The sequence below is a fragment of the Blastomyces dermatitidis genome, assembly GCF_000003525.1.
Source record: "Blastomyces dermatitidis ER-3 genomic scaffold supercont1.1, whole genome shotgun sequence".
Classification (NCBI taxonomy): domain Eukaryota; kingdom Fungi; phylum Ascomycota; class Eurotiomycetes; order Onygenales; family Ajellomycetaceae; genus Blastomyces; species Blastomyces dermatitidis.
Genome location: NW_025544774.1, coordinates 6,653,623 through 6,671,864, shown reverse-complemented (window position 1 = coordinate 6,671,864; position 18,242 = coordinate 6,653,623). Strand labels below are relative to the sequence as shown.

At 45.2% G+C, this 18,242-nt stretch overlaps 9 protein-coding genes across 11 annotated transcripts; 5 read left to right on the top strand and 4 right to left on the bottom strand.

The window, feature by feature from the left end:
• Positions 1-147: 147 nt before the first annotated feature.
• Positions 148-330, top strand: BDCG_16230 (uncharacterized protein; the record flags this gene model as incomplete). Its single annotated transcript, XM_045425481.1, has 1 exon — positions 148-330. The coding sequence occupies one exon, from the start codon at positions 148-150 to the stop codon at positions 328-330; it is 183 nt and encodes a 60-aa protein (XP_045279349.1).
• Positions 331-648: 318 nt separating this feature from the next.
• On the bottom strand, positions 649-1,407 carry BDCG_16229 (uncharacterized protein; the record flags this gene model as incomplete). Its single annotated transcript, XM_045425480.1, has 1 exon — positions 649-1,407. One exon carries the CDS (start codon positions 1,405-1,407, stop codon positions 649-651), a length of 759 nt encoding a protein of 252 aa, XP_045279348.1.
• A 39-nt stretch (positions 1,408-1,446) lies between these two features.
• BDCG_16228 (uncharacterized protein) lies at positions 1,447-1,931 on the bottom strand (the record flags this gene model as incomplete). The annotated part of the gene is made up of 2 exons (XM_045425479.1): positions 1,447-1,676; positions 1,703-1,931. The coding sequence occupies 2 exons, from the start codon at positions 1,929-1,931 to the stop codon at positions 1,447-1,449; spliced, it is 459 nt and encodes a 152-aa protein (XP_045279347.1).
• Positions 1,932-2,970: 1,039 nt separating this feature from the next.
• Positions 2,971-4,665, top strand: BDCG_00913 (uncharacterized protein; the record flags this gene model as incomplete). The annotated part of the gene is made up of 1 exon (XM_045416423.1): positions 2,971-4,665. The coding sequence occupies one exon, from the start codon at positions 2,971-2,973 to the stop codon at positions 4,663-4,665; it is 1,695 nt and encodes a 564-aa protein (XP_045272156.1).
• Positions 4,666-5,262: 597 nt separating this feature from the next.
• On the top strand, positions 5,263-5,978 carry BDCG_00912 (uncharacterized protein; the record flags this gene model as incomplete). The annotated part of the gene is made up of 2 exons (XM_045416422.1): positions 5,263-5,762; positions 5,918-5,978. The coding sequence occupies 2 exons, from the start codon at positions 5,263-5,265 to the stop codon at positions 5,976-5,978; spliced, it is 561 nt and encodes a 186-aa protein (XP_045272155.1).
• Positions 5,979-6,372: 394 nt separating this feature from the next.
• BDCG_00911 (aldose 1-epimerase) lies at positions 6,373-8,972 on the bottom strand. Its single transcript, XM_045416421.1, has one exon. The coding sequence runs from the start codon at positions 8,031-8,033 to the stop codon at positions 6,804-6,806; it is 1,230 nt and encodes a 409-aa protein (XP_045272154.1). The 5' UTR covers positions 8,034-8,972; the 3' UTR covers positions 6,373-6,803.
• Positions 8,973-9,198: 226 nt separating this feature from the next.
• Positions 9,199-14,014, top strand: BDCG_00910. Of its 2 annotated transcripts, XM_045416420.1 has the most exons (2): positions 9,199-12,600; positions 12,677-13,997. In XM_045416420.1, exons 1-2 carry the CDS (start codon positions 9,451-9,453, stop codon positions 12,749-12,751), a joined length of 3,225 nt encoding a protein of 1,074 aa, XP_045279346.1. In that variant the 5' UTR covers positions 9,199-9,450; the 3' UTR covers positions 12,752-13,997. The 2 variants fall into 2 exon arrangements, with proteins under 2 accessions (XP_045279346.1, XP_045272153.1); XM_045416419.1 differs by having other exon boundaries at positions 9,199-14,014.
• A 60-nt stretch (positions 14,015-14,074) lies between these two features.
• Positions 14,075-15,304, top strand: BDCG_00909 (uncharacterized protein; the record flags this gene model as incomplete). Its single annotated transcript, XM_045416418.1, has 4 exons — positions 14,075-14,099; positions 14,271-14,569; positions 14,745-15,102; positions 15,171-15,304. 3 exons carry the CDS (start codon positions 14,075-14,077, stop codon positions 14,964-14,966), a joined length of 546 nt encoding a protein of 181 aa, XP_045272152.1. The 3' UTR covers positions 14,967-15,102; positions 15,171-15,304.
• Positions 15,198-18,181, bottom strand: BDCG_00908. Of its 2 annotated transcripts, none has more exons than XM_045416417.1 (4): positions 17,755-18,181; positions 17,597-17,626; positions 16,596-17,496; positions 15,198-16,482 (listed from the first exon to the last, which is right to left on the bottom strand). In XM_045416417.1, the coding sequence occupies exons 3-4, from the start codon at positions 16,734-16,736 to the stop codon at positions 16,009-16,011; spliced, it is 615 nt and encodes a 204-aa protein (XP_045279345.1). In that variant the 5' UTR covers positions 16,737-17,496; positions 17,597-17,626; positions 17,755-18,181; the 3' UTR covers positions 15,198-16,008. The 2 variants fall into 2 exon arrangements, with proteins under 2 accessions (XP_045279345.1, XP_045279344.1); XM_045416416.1 differs by having other exon boundaries at positions 15,595-16,107; positions 16,173-16,482; positions 16,596-17,014; positions 17,361-17,778.
• Between the last annotated feature and the right edge of the window lie 61 nt (positions 18,182-18,242).

The following is an 18,242-nucleotide window of genomic DNA, read 5'->3' as shown; positions in this document are numbered from 1 at the left end:
ACCACCAAAAAATCAAAATATCTGCATTTCTCTAGAATCATTCAATATCATTCAATACACGTCTTTTTCAATCAAATATCATCCAAATACGCGTCTTTCTTATCTTTATCATCAAATTCACATATATCAATCAACTCTTTTTTCAATATGCCTCACAACACCTGCTGTCCTGCTGCTTCGCAAGCCTGTACAAAGACTCCTACCCTGCACCTCAGTCTCCTCAAACTACCTGTTCCAGAAGTTCTGGATAATGAAGAGGATCCAGTCAATGATGAGATGGAGGAGCAGATGAATGAGAAGGATATAGAGACTCAGTCTGAGGATTCTTGATATCCACAAATCTCTACACCTGAGTCTGATATCTCATACAGATTGTATGAACGGGTGATTATCAATGAGATAAAGAACAAGAGAGATGACAAAATGATTAATAAGTAGAAAGAAGAAGAAGAATTAGAAGAATGAATCTATAATTTCTACAATCAATTCTTCTATACAGATCTCTCAAATGTCAGTGATTATATTCCCTTCTTCAGCTCTGACAGCTTCAACTTCATTCAATATGACATTCTCAAGTGAGATAATCAATGTGATGATGATGAAATATATGATGAAAGGAATAGAAGAACTGAATTCACAATCTCATTATCATCCACATCCAGATCTGCTGTTGAATCTTCCATCAAATCCACCGTTGAAATCTTCCATCGAATACACTGTTGAAATCTTCCATCGAATCCACCGTTGAAATCTTCCATCGAATCCATCGTTGAATCTTCCATCGAATACACTGTTGAAATCTTCCATCAAATCCGCCGTTGAAATCTTCCATCGAATCCGCCGTTGAATCTTCCATCGAATACACTGTTGAAATCTTCCATCGAATCCACCGTTGAATCTTCCATCGAATCCACCGTTGAATCTTCCATCGAATACACTGTTGAATCTTCCATCGAATCCGCCGTTGAAATCTTCCATCGAATACACTGTTGAAATCTTCCATCGAATCCACCGTTGAAATCTTCCATCGAATCCATCATTGAATCTTCCATCGAATACACTGTTGAAATCTTCCATCAAATCCGCCGTTGAAATCTTCCATCGAATACACTGTTGAAATCTTCCATCAAATCCACCGTTGAAATCTTCCATCGAATCCATCGTTGAATCTTCCATCGAATCCATCGTTGAATCTTCCATCGAATACACTGTTGAAATCTTCCATCGAATCCACCGTTGAAATCTTCCATCGAATCCATCATTGAATCTTCCATCGAATACACTGTTGAAATCTTCCATCAAATCCGCCGTTGAAATCTTCCATCGAATACACTGTTGAAATCTTCCATCAAATCCACCGTTGAAATCTTCCATCGAATCCATCGTTGAATCTTCCATCGAATCCATCGTTGAATCTTCCATCGAATACACTGTTGAAATCTTCCATCAAATCCGCCGTTGAAATCTTCCATCGAATCCGCCGTTGAATCTTCCATCGAATACACTGTTGAAATCTTCCATCGAATCCACCGTTGAATCTTCCATCGAATACACTGTTGAATCTTCCATCGAATCCGCCGTTGAAATCTTCCATCGAATACACTGTTGAAATCTTCCATCGAATCCACCGTTGAAATCTTCCATCGAATCCATCATTGAATCTTCCATCGAATACACTGTTGAAATCTTCCATCGAATACACTGTTGAAATCTTCCATCAAATCCGCCGTTGAAATCTTCCATCGAATACACTGTTGAAATCTTCCATCAAATCCACCGTTGAAATCTTCCATCGAATCCATCGTTGAATCTTCCATCGAATCCATCATTGAATCTTCCATCAAATCCACCGTTGAATCTTCCATCGAATACACTGTTGAAATCTTCCATCGAATCCGCCGTTGAATCTTCCATTGAATCCACTGTTCCATCTCCAATTCAAAGCAGTTCAATACCTCAATTTGATGAATACTTCAATTGATTGACAAGGGAACAGTTGCTTCATATGAATATTGACAAGAGTATATTTCAAATTATAAGAGATGGATTAAAAAGTCCATTATAACAGACAAAATTGCAGAAATTCAAATCATCTTTATTCACTATTTATAGTGATGAGAACAGATCTCATACTACTTTCACTTCTAAATTTATATTATAATGAATTGTAATCTGAATCTTTCTAATTATTATAATACTATTCTATATAAGTAGATCTGAAATATTCTTTTATATCTTTTTCTCTTATGAAGTTCTCAACTGCATGATATAAAAAAGCTTCAAAATCTTCATCAAATCTCTTCAGAATTGAAGAGATATCTGATATAATCTTTGACTTTATATCACATGTTGAACAGAGTTCTCTAGCAGTTTCAAAACAGTGAAGATTTCATTGAATTCAATATACACAGGTGATAATCAATGCTTCGCGCGATCTCAGCAGACATATAATCATTCTTAAGGTGTACAATCTTGTTGATAATGAAATCACAGAGTTGAGGTGGCATATTGATGATAAAGGTAAGAAAGACGCGTATTTGGATGATATTTGATTGAAAAAGATGTGTATTGGATGATATTGAATGATTCTAGAGAAACGCGGATATTTTGATTTTTTGGTGGTGTTTTGCTACTAATTTTCAGGGGGGGCTGGGAAAATTCTGTTTTCGCAAGTAATATGTCCGCCACAATATCACGTGATATGCAACCCACCAAGATCTTAGAGACATCAATCAATACAACCTCTGAAGAGAGCCCGTGTCTACCGCGTAACAATTTTAGCTAGCTTACGGACTGCGTTTACACATTGTTTCAGGACCCAGTACGATTGGGGTGCGGTGATGATGACGATGAACCCAACCCGGAAAGGAACGATGCTCAAACCCTGTCTTTGCTCCCCCAAGAAAGCATAAACATCTAGATAAACAAACTATATTTGTTTCCGCAACATTGGTTAAAGAGCAATTAATAATGGCTACTGCTTCCTCTTCATCAGGCTTCGACCGGCGACAGTCGCTTACCTCTACAGCCACAGTTCGATCAAGCCTCCGTCAAGGGCGACACCATGGGTCTCCGCATACACCGCAGCAGCGACAGATACTATCGTCATACACGGGCTCTACCTCTCCTGGGTCGTCGTTTCGGCACGAAGAAGATGCGGTGATATTTGAGTTGGGATCTCGGTATCTCCGTGCCGGGTTCGAAGGCGACAACTCCCCAATATGTGTCGTTAGCTTTGGTCCGGAGGGAGGACGAAGAGTCGGGGATTATAGGGGATGGATAAGAACCGGTGGGCATGAGGGAACGAATTCAAGTAAAGTCCACAAAAATGTGGATGAATGGTCGAAAAGCTACGAGCTTTGGAGCATGGATATCCGAGATTTTGACATTGGGCTATTTGAGGATAAAGTGGAGCGAACGGTCCGTGAAGTTTACAACAAGTATCTTCTCACAGACGCGGGCTCTTCGCGGCTGGTTATTGTGCTGCCGCCAATTGTCCCTCATCCGCTTCTCTCATGTCTCCTATCAACCATATTCAATCGTTGGAGATATCCTAGCATAACTTTACTGCCGTCTGCAGCCATGGCGGCTATTTCGGCAGGGTTAAGAGCTGCACTTGTTGTTGATATTGGATGGGAGGAGACCACAGTTACTGGACTTTATGAATATCGAGAAATTCAGTCGAAACGAAGCACTCGTGCTATGAAATTTCTAATGCGCAAAATGGGTTCCTTCCTTACAAGTCTAGCAGAAAACTCGCGAAAGAAACACGAATCCGATAATAACAATGGGGATGATGATGTAATCGCGGTGAGCTTTGAATGGTGTGAGGAAATAGTGACGCGGTTAGCCTGGTGCAAAAATAAGGGAAATACTGAGCCCACTGAAAGGATCTCTGAGGAGTCTTTCCCAAGCCCAGAAGATTCACAGCTATACGATTACAATGTCACTTTGCCGTCGCAACTAGGCGATGCTACCACTGACATGAATGTCCCGTTCGCCAAATTTTCTGAACCGGTTGAGGAAGCTTTGTTTGCTGGAGGCGTTGATGCAAGAAACCTCGATGATGATGAAATGCCTCTTGATCATTTAGTCTATTATGCCCTCCTTGCTCTTCCGCCGGATATCCGCGGCGCATGCATGTCGCGCATCATTTTTGTTGGCGGGGGTTCGAATATTCCAGGTATTCGTCGAAGAATAATGGACGAGGTGGAGTTCCTTATAGGGAGCCATGGTTGGGACCCCGTTAGAGGGAAGAATGTTAACAAACGCCGGGGGCAGCTTCAGGAAATTTCTATGAACCAACAACGGCCGGTTAGCTCTGCTTCGAATAGAAGCACCCAAGGAGATACTCAGTCAGAGTCGGCTACGAATTTCGTTGACGAAAAGCTGGAACGTGCCAACAGGGATGCCAAACCATATATGCATGGGGTTCTTCGCCAGGTTGAGTCTCTCGGGTCCTGGGCAGGAGCTAGTCTTGTAGCCAGCCTCAAGGTCAAAGGAATCGTGGAAATTGAAAGAGACAAGTTCCTACAGCACGGTCTTGCGGGAGCAAGTCGCGACTCTGACCTAACCCACATTGCAGAGCGACGATCCGGATATGGGCCAGGTATAGGCAGATCAGGTGTCGAAAGGTCAAGCTGGACACTCGGTGAATGGGGTTAATACGTGGAGGATGTTAAGCACTTCATACCTTTTCGTTCTGAAGATATTGAAAGGTAGGATCTGGCTTTGGGTACGATCTTTGGGCTTATTACTTTGTTTTTCCTAATTTTTCTACCGGCTTCGATCCTGGCTTGGGACGATACCACGGCGTTGTTCATTTAATATTCACTACTCGTTACCATGCCACTCTATCTTGGAGTATATGAATACCCTGCTAGTGAATGTAACTTGGGTTAGGTGCAATTCTTTGTTTCCAGTTTCAGAAATTGGACATTTCTTTAAAGCAGTATCATCCCTCTGAGGCCTTGGTACTCTTGTCCTTTCAACAACAGGCCAGCGTGTTGTGGCAACAAGGCAATTGTGATTTCCTTTCAAGTTTGATATACCTTCAGTCAGCCTATTATAAGCATGCACCTGCCTTGTTGATACTAAAAGCAGTCTCAAAGTATCTCAAGGCTGTTCTCGTTCTTCGGTGCCTCAGTCTCCCTTCTTCCTTCCTGCAGCGAATTTATTTGGCATATCTTCATCTAACATGAAATGTGTTGCAAACCCTATTCTTATCGACCTGTCCCGTTTTTATTGGACTAAACATTCATGATGACTTCTTCGATACGGACATTCCGCTCCGTATCATCACCTTCCTCTCGCCAACTTCACGAGCCACGAAATTCAAATCGGGCATCCAAACGGTTCTCTCTTGGTATTTTCTCAAATTCAGACCTCAGCCGTAGTAGCACTGCAACTACAGCCTCGGGCAAAGAAACACGCCAATGCGCTCCCACCTCCAACGAGGTTGACCTCCTTCCCAATGATCAGATCAAGCTCGAGGAAATCGCGAACTATCATCTAGGTCAGATAGGGCGATTAGCGATTGAAATAGCACATTGCAATGAACAGGTCGAGCTATTACCACGCACCAAACTTCCGGAAGGCATGGAGTGTATTGCTAGGAAACATTATGAGCGAATGCAAGCGGCTGAGGACTGGCTGAAACTGCTTGAAAATTTCCAGGATTTCCACCGGCAGGAAGTTGAAAGAATTAAGGAATTGAAAAAGAAATTAATGATGAGCAACGCTTTGGATAGTGATCCTCTTATGTATGTTTTCTGCCACTCTTTCCCTTTTGCTTTGCGCTTCTGGGTGTTGTCTGCCTCAGAATTTTGGTTGTCGGGTTTTGGATGGCTTTGATTTTTTAACACCCTTCAATCTACCGACCGGTGCTGACACAAGGGCCCTTCCATGACATGGTTAGAACTCTTTCTCGAGACGATGAGTTTCCCAATACGTTTTGTGACTATGACTCCTACACGTAGAGGGAAAAACAAGTATTTGGTTTTTGGAGACCACATTTCAATATGGTTAACCAAAACCTAACTCAACCTATTTCAGCATAGTCGAGTATTCAGCCCGAAATTAAAGCTTAGATACAATGCTCCTTTACAAATTTGGTGTTGAATGGAGATGATCGGGATCCCATTCGAAATTACACCTTTGTATGCTCTTCTTCCTTTGTAGGGCAGAAGGACGGAACGGAACGAAGAGGTAAAGGAGGGAGGGGAGCGATGACAAAGGGTATGGGGTGGAGACAACCTGAAACTTTTCTCCTTTTCCTTAATGTCTTGAGCACAAAAGCTGCCACTATTCTGGAACATCCACGGCTTTGTTCAGAAGGTTATGTGCGGGCGTTGTGATTGCGGAATGGTCTTTTCAGGGATAGGAATATAATGAAAATATCATTGTGTATTAAAACGCTACATTTGCTTTTGCTCCCTATATACAAATTAAATACTGATTGTTTTTTTTTTTTTTTTTTCTCCCTTGTTTTCGAAACAGCGCCATCGATCATGAGTACCTCCGGGTGAAGGGAACAAAGGAAATTATCGATACAGAAGTAGGTATCTATCTATATGATAGATAAGGTTGATTAAGAATTAAAGTGCACAACGGCGCCAATTAAAGGAACAGGTAAAATAAAACCAGCGGAAAATTAAAAGGGATAAGGACCAGAAATAACAGGAGAAAACACGTGGGAAACGGACCAAGGAAATATTGTGAAAGGATAACCTTTACCCCCTTTTCGGCCTAAAATCTGGTTGGCCCGTTTAAAACCCCGAGTCCTAGATTTCACAAAATCCATTTCAAACATTTCCAAAAGCGAAAGTAACCCAGTTCACGGCTGGTCCGGTGTCGAGAGAGTAGATCTGGAAGTTGTCTTGGCCCCATTTAGGGTTGCTGATGCCGTCAATCCAGCTCTCGGTCTCGATAACAATACAGCCGTATTGGTTAATAACGTCTACACTCTCTTTGTTGCCTTCCATTTTATTCCGGTGAACCTGAGATTTCTTGACGGGAATTGTCCCATCCTGATTATTGCAACTGTATATTTGGATGGCCTTTTGGTTCGTGGTAACTTGCATGCTGATGCCGGAGGTACTGGAAGCCATGTTCAGAGCGACAGCCATAGTTTCAGGGGACGAGGTCCAGTCTGATTCATTAACTGGGCGATCGATGATGAATGCGTTGTCATACCCTGTGCAGTTGGCACCGCAATTCTTGGCCGAGGCGATGTCTCTGCCGATGAGCTTCGGCTGAGTGAAGTCAAGGGCACCGTCGAATGTCGTTGCGGTGTCTGCGAGCCTGCCTGTTGGGATCGCCGCGGAATCGATGTAGATAAATTGTTTTGACAACGGCAGGTGCAAGGTAGTATCGTTCAACACGTTGGGCCTTTTGAACGCATTTAGATTCCAGTAAATGTGGTGTGCCAACATGATAGGTGTCTTCTTCGTCAAGGCAAGAGAAACGGTTTTTGCAGTTAATTTGGTTCCGCATTTCGTCTTTTCTTTAGAGCACGATGAACCGACGCTGTAGGTGGCATATGTGATAACGTCACCAGGGAAACCTTCAAAGCCAGTGTCGAGGAGACTGAAGGTAATGGAGGTCTCAGTGTGATTTACCACGGTCCAAGGACGCTGATCATACCCAACAACACCTCCATGGAGAGTCTGGGTGTCGTTGTTTTCGTTTTTGGTAATGGGATACTTAACACCGTCTAGTTCAAAGGAGCCGTTTTTGATTCTATTGGCGTATCTTCCTACGATGCAGCCAAAGTAGGTATGGTTGGTCTTGGTATCGGTTAGATATTGTTTAGGATCATCGTAACCGACGGCAACATCCTGCTGCTTGCCATCCCGATCGTTGACTAAAAGTGAAGTCAGGGTGGCGCCATATGGAATTAATGTCGCCTGAATGTTCTGCGCGGAAATGACATAAGTTTTAAACGGATCTGGAGAAGTAATAGGATAGGACGCTGCCAGGGAGGAACCCCATAGCAGCGCCGACGCAAGTAAAGCGGCTGGATTGAAATACATTGGTGCGGCTATAAGACAAGTGATAATGATGGCTAAGATTCTGTAGGTGGTGAAAATGTGTTGTGAAGAGGTTGTAACAGGTAAGAAGCAGAGCAGGAGGACCGGATTATTTTATAGATTCCCGCGTGCCATCACCCACTCCCACGCGGGGAACATGAATCTCAGTTAACTTAGTGACATTACCGCGCAGCAGGGATACCACGGAAAGGAAATGCTTAGCGACGAGGTCGAGTGGTGATTGGGTGTTTCCCGGAAACAGGGGGGGGAGCTTGAACTCAGATTGGAGAAAGCTTCGAGATGGGAATCCAAAAATCTGCGTGAAAACGATGTTACTAACATGCAGGTGCCCTCCTGGGAGTCACTGGTCGAATTTTGCCTTGTACCTTGGACAGAGCAGTGTGCAATCTGAGTTTTCGTTGAAGGTACTGGACCTACAACTTCGATCTAGTTTTCTTTTCCTGGATATTGATTCCTGTAACCGAGCTACGTCCCCGTTTTTGTTCGGCTCTCTCCAATGAAGTGAGATGCGATGAAATGTATACTTTCTGACTGTCAAGCAAGCAGCTAGTCCAGGATGATTTGAGATATGTTGCCCGTCGTCCTGGAAAACTTGGGGACGTTGAGTAAACTCCACCTGCAGCCGAAGCGCAGCTGCGGACCCATGCGCCAAACGATAACATTCGTCACTCTGCAATTGAGATCGTCATCATGTCTAAGAAAAATCGTTGGCTGGGCAGGACGATCTACAGCTTTCCAGAAAGGCAGTCGCTGGATTCCTTGTTGCGGAGAAAAACTAGGTTGCATGTCCAGGGTTGCCGGGCCAGACGCGCTGGAATACTGCTGTCGCTCCGATATAGGGCATAAAAGAAATATGAAAGAAATATATAGTTCAAAATTGAAGATGATGTTTGAATAACCTTGAAAGTTCCAAGGTTCCGGTTTGGATTTATGGTTTGGAAAAACAAGCATAAAATAGCGGCCCACTAATTTCCTTCTTTGGCGCTGGAGCTCTCCCGCGTGCAGCAACTTATTAGTTATTGTCTTGGTTCGGAACATAGTATTTCCGTTATTCGAAGTGTCGTAAACACAGCGCACGGACCATGTTCCCAAAGAGGCAAAGTCCCCTCGTTTCCCGGCGCAAGAGGATCAAAACATTGGAGGGACAGCGGCATGATAACGGTATCGACCAACCAACTCGATGCCAATGGCATATCTTCCCTTACGACTTAAAGTGACCTATACCTGCACCTGTGATTTACAATATCTTGCCCTGATGGAGTAGCTGGTCCTCGATATCCTGGGCACCCTACCCTACCCAACACCGTACCCGATACACCCCAATCGCCTGAGCAACACCCAATTTCCGGCCTCCACATCTCCCTAATGAACCCGTCAAGTTCGCCAGTCATAAGTCGCGATGGATTACAGGAGTGATACATCCTCCCCAGATCCGCTGGGCTATCCCGGCGACCCAGAATATATCCTATCCTCGGCAACAAAGCCCTTTCTGCGACGCCAAAGCACCTTTTCACCCCGCAAGTCCCTGTCACCTACCAGACGCCTATCACCCAGCAAAGCAGACGGGAGGAGCGCGCAGTCCATTAGGTTCCAAGATATCATCCTTCCGTCCACTCCGTCTGGACGTTTTAGTGGCAAACATCGGCTGTCCCCAACGAAAACGACGACCCTAAATTCGGAGAATAATACCAGCCCCTGGAGGATCCGAGTTACGGTCGAGGCAGAGCAGGATGAGGCGGATGAAAATTTTCCAGGTAGTGTGCGATCGGGTATGAAATCGCGAAGAGGAAGGACAACCAAAGTGCCCTTGAAGGATGAAAATGACTCACTGGAGCCAAGCCCTAAAAAGCGGCGAACAGGGAAATCGGACTTGTCGCAACGTGTTCCAACACCCCGAAAAATAAGGAGCAGGATTGAAACACCGACGGGAAATACGGGAACTGCTGAAAAGAGAAAACGAGGAAGGCCCAGGAAAAGTCAGCCTTCTGTAGAAGGAAGCAATGTGGTGAACAAAGCCACTTTTGCCGAGTCAGTGCGAAAGAAGATGCGAGAAGAGGATCCTTTTCTCGACATTGCTACGGAAGATTCAGGAACCAATAATACTGCTGTAGATAACATACTCGCCGATACTGCTGACCCGAACCCTTTGCCCGACTTTATCCTTTCAACCAGTGATCATAGATCGTCTCCAACGCCCACGGAGAGAACTATGTCACAACAACCTGATTCTCGATCCAGAGTGGAGGGCTCAGCTCCTGATAATCCTGCGAGCTTTATGTCCTCCCCATACTCCCCCGGAAAACCTACCGGCCTCACACCTGAAAACACAATCGATGCTGGGCATACTCCTGGTCCCCAGGTGAGAGGATATCCTACACCTACTTCATCTTCTCTATTAGAAGAAGGGATTGCCGAAATCCAAACGGGTGACTCTTCAGGTGCAAAAAACCAACAAAGCGGATCAGTTCTAGACCCAACAACCCAGCATCGAGAATTCGACTCGATTCTAGAAAGCGAAGGATTTAGCATGGTGTCACTTGGCACCTTGCCATCAGCGAGGCAGCAGTTAAATCATTCATTTCAAGACGCTGTGAATCAGGGCATGATTAACAGCATGAAGAAGTCGCCGAAGAAGGAAGTGCTAGGCAAGTCGAAATCTGAATCTCGACATGGCGGGTTATCTGTTTCTAGCATTCCCAAGAAGGATGATGCGTATATGCCCTCTTCAGAGCCTCAACAAACATCACAGTTATCACAACAGGTGAGAAGAAGTCCGCGACGAAACAATAAAACTCCAGGAACTATATTTCCATCCTCACAGCAGCCGCGTGCACCCGCGATTCAGCCCTCGCGGCCTCCGAAAAAGACACGACTCGTCAAGTTAGTCCGAGTAATAAGAGCAGGTATTGCACTTCAGGGTGTACTTAATCGACGTAGGAGGAATTCGAGGCTCCAAAGTCCCTTCTCAAGCCCGGGTCAGACTCGCGGAGATGATCGCGAGGCTGTAAGGCAACGTCTCGATGCACTCTTTAGAGGTTTTGGAAGCGAGACAGAACGAGAACTACGTGCAGGACTTCGCTTTGGGGAACAGCTTGCGAACCGCCTTCAGGAGTCTGAGAGTAGAAAAAAGCGGGAAGAACCAGGACCAGCAGTTGACTCACCAATGACACCAGATGGCTTCGCAGCTAATGAGCGCAACGACGCGGGGTACGCGGGTATTGGCAATGCGGAGAGTAGAAGTGCATCTTCACATTCAGTGAAAAAACACTCAAATAGGGAACTGGACGGGAAGTCACAACTTATGAGTAGTCTCGGTAACAAAAATCAGTCACCCCAGCTACGGCTTGGCTCGGAAATGGCACGACGTGAAGCACAGTGGCAGCGTGAAAGAGAGATCATTAGCCGCCAAATACAGCAGGCAAATTCGAGCCAGGTTATTGTTATTGATAGCGACGAAGGTAGTCCGGAAAGACGTCCTCTAGGAAATGAAGAGCCTGAGGAACACCATGAAGACAACCCTATGGAAGAGGAAGATTACGAGGACATATGGCAGCAAGAAGCCCGCGATGTTGAAAGCCAGTCGGAGTCAGCGTCATTCGTCGAACTTAGTCGAGAGGAAATTATTAAACCGCCACGGAGGGTTCTTCCAAGTCCGTGGAAACGCAACGTGGACGTTGCTGACCACAGCCAAGACGAAGAAGCGACTCCCGGTCCGGGCCCGTATTGGGCAAACCGCACCAATTTATATCCTCTTTTACCCAGAGGGAAAACCGAAACTGCAAAATTCAGAGAACAGAACGTTGAGAGTTCGTCACTACTGGGTTCTCCGGAAAGCGCCACGAGGAGATTTTATCAGCAAAATAATGTTTCTCCTGAAAACGCGAGCAGCCAGCCTGAATATCCTGAGGATCAACGGCCAATGAGAAGTACCACCATTCCTACCTTCGCGGCTTCCTATGGCAGAAACGAATCACCATACTCTGATGACCAGGTGTCTGATGCTGATGCTATCCATCCCCAATGGGCTCCGTCCCCTGAAAGCGGTAAAAATGAAACGAGACAGACGAGTCCGGATAACGGCGACGTTTATTCTCAGCCATCAGTGGAGGATGACCATCTATATCCAGAATTGCCGTCCAACTCTGTTCATTCTTCGAGAAACCGCCCAGGTGCTGAGGAGGAAATTTACTCTGAAACAGAATCGCCAAACTTAACTCCTCTGGCGCTCCAATATTATCAACATGATAAGGAACCTTCTACCATTCAGTCGCAATCTCCTACTGAACCTCAGCAGGAGCCTCGTCCGTCATCTTGGTTCCACAAGTTGACTGACCTTGCTCCGTCGTGGCTCACTACTGCAGCTTCTCGGAAAGTTGAAAGAAAGCAACCAGAATCAATCAGCAACCCTGCATCTCCATCATCTCCAAACCGTGAGCCGTCAGTTGAGAGCTCTTCAATTCAAATGTCTCCTCCTACTCAAAGATATTCGGTTTCGGGATCACCAGCGCAGCCGCTTCCAATTGAGAGCTCTCCTATTCAGCAATCGCCAGTAGGTGAACCACTTGCTCAAGATTCTCCTTTGCAAGAACCACCAGCACGTGAATCTCTAGCTGAGGAGCCTCTAGTCCATCAGCGCCCTCATCAACCCATCAAGAGGACGATGGTCGACACCGGAACCCAGTTCTCCTCGCCACCAATAACGAAGCCTAAACGGCAAATTAGAAGGCAACCCCCTTCGCAACGCAAAGCATTAGCAATCTCGGGTTATTTTACGGATGACCATTATGCCGCATTGCGCCACTTATACCACAAGGCAAAGCGCTCTCCAGGTTCCTTCCGCTATATCGAAACTCCAGATCGAAATGGAATGCTAGGTCAACGCATATATTCTGCTGATGGCGTATACAGCCGTCGCATTACCGAGATGCAGATTGCCATTGTGGATAAATTTCGACGGGCCTTGTCTGTGGACAGTAGGAGGCGTGGTGGGACGGGAAAAGTGGAATGGAGTGAAACAGAGCTTTTGAGGAGACTGTTCAGCATAATCGTAGGTGAGCAGGTGAGGCGGGAGCGGAAAATGGATCTTGACCATCAACTTGAGCTAGCAGGCCGACATGGATAAATTAGTAAATAGTGAAGTCCGCGCGAAGGAGTTGTCTGTCATAGCTGATGCTTTTTGGGATATTCCGTTGTCTCTTGTGTTGGACTACATTTCCACCACCCGCTTCCTCCGCCGTTGGTTTATGCCAATCGCGCAGCATTATTTCATGCCTGATCAGCGACCTATTTTTGGCTTTATCTTTCGATTATCGGATTTTAAGCTTTTGGTGTTACCGGCGTTTCCATGTTTTTTGACAACCCTATGAGCATTTTTTTGGTTGATGGGTTTACTACTTGGATTTATTTTTTATTTTTTTTGATGGAGAATTAGCGGTGCAACTATTTTATTTTCCATCCAACCTTTTCAGTATCTTCATTTCTTCTTGCTCTCCATGGAGCTCATAAGCACTTGGATGTGTGTGTACTTGTTGGAGTATCTGAGACCCGATGGGTCACTATCGAAGATATCTATCTGATCATGATCATATCTTTGCTTGTCTGCTAGATGTGTAAGCAAAATTTATATTGTACAGTACTTGTGTACAATACATCTATACTTTCTTTGTCCTAATTGTTGTTTTCCTATACTCATCAACCACACTGTCTGTTCTCTTGATGTAACAGTATTAAAATTTCATTAAGATCAGAGTGAATACATGAGTCAGAGGATGACCTAAGAAGAAGCTGTGTTAATTGCAATGAACATGATTGCTTCTAAGTGAGAATCTCAGAGTGGCCACATCTTATAACTTCCATGCAGAGAAAGATATCTTCTCTTCCTTTTCTACTTGTTCTCTTCTTCACAACAGCTTGGTATTTTATTTTCTTTTGCTCATTCAGATTGGAAAGTGAACATATTTCAGTTACTCATTCTTCCAGCTTCATTTCTTCATTCATTCTTTTAAGGGGCAAGTAAACAAGTCATGTCCTGGGCAGAGCAAACAAAAGGTGAGTCAACACAGCTAGCAGATCACTTTTCCGAGCAAAAAATTCTGACAAAAGATCATTTCTTTGAAGATATGCCTGATGAGAAAAACCCCAATCGCTGTGAAGCCATGAGTCAAGTCAACTACAAAGCGACTGCAGAGAAGTGGGTGACTGACATGTTGCATCGCATAGAAGGACGTCATCCAGATAGCAATAGCAAACAGGACAGAAAGACACCGTTCAAGTACGAGAACAACGCGATCATCAATCCCGGAAACGAGGATGAAGCCGAAGAGCCCAGAGCGGCGAATGAGGCTACCGGAAAAACCCACAACACGCTTCTACCCAATCGCAAGACCAAGATTACGGGGCCGGTGGATGGAGCGCGGCGTCCCTGGAGCGCGGCCCATGAGAAGGAGCTCAGGAGTTGTCTGCTCGAGTATAGGAACTGTCCGGCGGAGTGGAATGAAGATGGGCCTCGATTTGCACACGTCGGTAACCCACCTCTCCATCTTTCTATTATTGTTTGGAAATTCTTAAATGTTGAAATAGTTCGTTGAAGGATAGGGGGTCGGGGTGGGGGGGGCCGCAAGAAATGACGTTCGATATAATAGTATATGTACTAACCAGCGGGACCTCTCTCCAAATACAACTCAACATATATAGATGCTCAAACTCATGGAGCAAAAAGAAGCTCATGACGAATTTGCCAGACGCCGCTCCTTTCACGACATCAATGAAGGCTGGATGTACCGCAGCATCACGAGCCAACGGATCAAGGCCAGGAGGGCGATGCCAATGGGTTTCTACCATGCCATCAGTAGTGAAGTGGGTTTTATTAATTTCACATTGCCATTTACGATTCTATTACTTTTTGTTTGTTTTTAGCTAGGTTTACTTCGTTGGGTCTGGTTGGATTATGCGGAGTAGCCAGAAGTTAATTTGGGGATAGGCCGGATTCGAGAATGCAGCTGAAACCCCCAAGGACGAGGAAGGCTAGAGAGATGCAGGTGACGCATTCTTGGTACGTGCTGTGCTTCTTTTATCTCTCGTGGTTGTGGTTCCAATGTATCCTATCTGATGTTTGCCTAGTGGAACTCTTATGTTAAATGCTGGGAGACTATGGACCTTCTTAACACGCAGCTCGTGTATCTAGACTCTTACAATGTGTAGTCAGGGGTAGTTGGTTAAACATCGTAGCCAAAGTGCTTCTAAGTAAACTGTTGCCCGCGAACATTTCTGTTAACTATATTTCAGCCGAAAGTTCTATCAAAATATCATGGATACATTATAGTCTACTTAAGCCTGGTGAGATAAAAAACTGCAGGCATACCGTTAACAGAGAGTAGATAGATCTCTAGATACGACGATGGATTTTAAACATCCCCCTCTCTTAGCCCTTGAAGTCTAAATCAAAAGAAACGCCTTTCAGAGAGGTCGTCCGGAAGTATCACTTCATGATAAGTCCGTCACTCTCGCCCTACATTCACCAAACACTATATCCACCTATTGACATCTACCGATTCCCAGCACTGGAGTTTGATGATGTAGGACTGGCCGCTCTTCCTCCGGACGCAGTTAGATTAGTAGGACCAGCACCGACCGACTGTCCAAGGGTCGGTAGGTCAGCGCTAGGATAAACGGCCCAGGCAATAAATAGGAGTGGAATTGGGGCAGGGCGGCGCTGTAACCTCCGATGCCCTGTCAGAGTAATCAGACAGCGCAACGCCGGTGGGATCCAAAGTAGCGAAACGGGATTTCAAATTTGTGAAGTCCGGGTTGACAGGGGTGGGGGTGCCGCGACGGGAGAAGCCGTCGAGGGCTGAAGGGTTAGATGTATCGCCCTCGGGCACCTTGCCATAGGTGATTAGCCCGTAGTTATTCAACTCCTCTATCCACTCGTACACCAATGCGCCAGACCAGGTGCCTGTCATTTCCGGCCCAAGGATGGTATTGAGGTCGTCGAAATCTCGTGGTCGGACCGTGTTGCAGCCAGTTTCTGAAAAGAAAATCGGAACCGGGTATCCCGCTGCTTGGTTTTGCAGGTTGGCATAGCTGGAGATTTCAAATGTTGATTCACCGCACCATTCGTACGTGTTGAGGCAAAGGAGTCTAATCTTTCAGATTCATCTTCCCGGCAAACCAGGTAGTTCCGCAACATAGGACACAGCTCTGCTATATCCGCAGCGGAATAGCCGACCGGTATCCTCCGGTAATCCTTCGAGTCGCGATAGGCCCCGATATCTCGAGCCGCAGCTAGGAAATACGGGCTTGCAGCGGAGTCATTCGCTACGGTAAAAACCTCGCTGCCCACAAAAACTCCGGCCGTGTTTCCGTACTTCTGTAATTCGTCAAGGGTCAATTTGAACGCGTCGACCTGCTTCTGACTCCAAATAGGGGATTGCTAATTTGGCACAAGGGGTATTTAGATAATTTGTCAGCGCTTTTTGGTCTACCAAGTAAAGATCTCTTATGTACAACTTATTCCCTGGAATCTTGCTAGTTAATGGAATATACCTCTTCAATTTGGGTTGGAAAGTCATCCAAGTCCACAAACAAGTATATCCCTGCATCCGCCAACGCTTTCATGCACTCATCGGGATCTCCATTAGGGTCAACATGATAGACGCGTATAGCATTTGCACCCAGCTCCTTCATCAATGAAGAGTCCAGTTTGCACTGTTCGGGGTCCACAAGGGGATCGTGAAGAGTGAGCCGGTACGCAATTTCTATCAGTCAAAAAGCTAGCATCAGCTCATCAATGAGATAGTTGACGAAAAACTGCTGGCCCTCCTCATTGAAAAACTTTGAGCCTATAGCAGAGAGCTTCGATATTGCAGAGATATTATGTACCGGCAATAGTAGCCATAGGTATGCCCCCATCATAGCTCCGAAGGAAGAGCTACGGTTCCACATTGTGTTCGATTCTCGATAAGCTATAGAAGAAGCAATTGATGAGAATCCAGGGTATCGAAACTGATTAAGGAACGACTGAAATAGATGTATTCAACCACCCCCGGCTCAATTGTAGCTTCTTAGCAAACAGATCCCCAGGAATCCTTGTAGGAACATGCAATTCTGCTGAAGAACAGAAGATGAAACGAGCGCGCAGGGGGATAGATTGCAGAAATACAATCAAGAGAGAGGGATACATAATGGAAACGATGGACGATAAGGAGTTAAAATAAAAGAGCAAAGACAGTCAGCACGCGTAGAGACGGGACAGACACTGTTGTCATCCTGGGGAGCCTTGAATTTGATCTCATTACCGCAGAATCGTACCTCAATCATTCAGGTACACACACACACACACACAGGCCTCAGCCCTAGATCTTACATAGTCCATGACGTTGAGGACTCGCAGAGGCTTCGAAATATATATCCGAATAAACGCTCGCAATCGCAATCGCATTCCCCCCTATTTTTTTTTCCGGATGGCATCTCAGCCAACGAACAAAACGGCCAGCACTGGTAGTAGCCAGTCATGCAATATGCTCAGATATCGCCATTTCGCTTACCTTAACGCTGACGGAAAAAAATAACAATCGCTGAGACTTGGTTCGATAGTTAAAGACCGAGTAAGCCAAGTTTCTATTCAGCTGAAGACCAGGGGTATTGACTTCTTTTTAACTGGTCTTTTGTTCGAGGTATTAAAGTCATTTGCAATGTGTCATACCAACGCAAATAGTGTACATGTATGTAAAGCCATATAGGTTGCTGTACATGTACATACATAGATAGTTATATCAGAAATAGATTGCGATAAATAGTTTAAGGTTATAAAAATAAGGTTGATATGCTGGTTTTCACAATAGTTAAGTAAGTTATTTAGTTGAACTAACGAGTTTTGCGCCGGATTCGAGTCTTTGCCGCCATGGAACCAAACAAAGAGCTGTGAGAATGAAAAATAGGTGTGCAATCCGATTCTTTTCTTCTTACACACGGATATATAACTAACCTGTTATTTCTCCGACCCTGGCGATCTACGAGCTGACGAACTACCGAAATGTTGAAGCCGGGTACCATACCAACCTACCTACCTCTCTCTCTATTATAAGTGAAAGAGTTACATGGTCAATTTTTTGACGATGGGTGTGCTTTTTGTCCACTGAACTCCGTCTATACTTCCGTGATACCTATGCAGAAGGGCTCTATCTTCCTATT

Bases quoted from the DNA above. Each gene is read 5' to 3' on its own strand.
- BDCG_00910 (XM_045416419.1), top strand. From the start codon at position 9,451: ATGGATTACAGGAGTGATACATCCTCCCCAGATCCGCTGGGCTATCCC.
- BDCG_00908 (XM_045416416.1), bottom strand. From the start codon at position 16,736: ATGAAGGAGCTGGGTGCAAATGCTATACGCGTCTATCATGTTGACCCT. The intron at 16,483-16,595 runs GTATATTCCATT...GTGCCAAATTAG, and splicing joins TTCCAACCCAAATTGAAGAG to CAATCCCCTATTTGGAGTCA. The intron at 16,108-16,172 runs GTACGAATGGTG...AAAACCAAGCAG, and splicing joins AGACTCCTTTGCCTCAACAC to CGGGATACCCGGTTCCGATT.
- BDCG_00911 (XM_045416421.1), bottom strand. From the start codon at position 8,033: ATGTATTTCAATCCAGCCGCTTTACTTGCGTCGGCGCTGCTATGGGGT.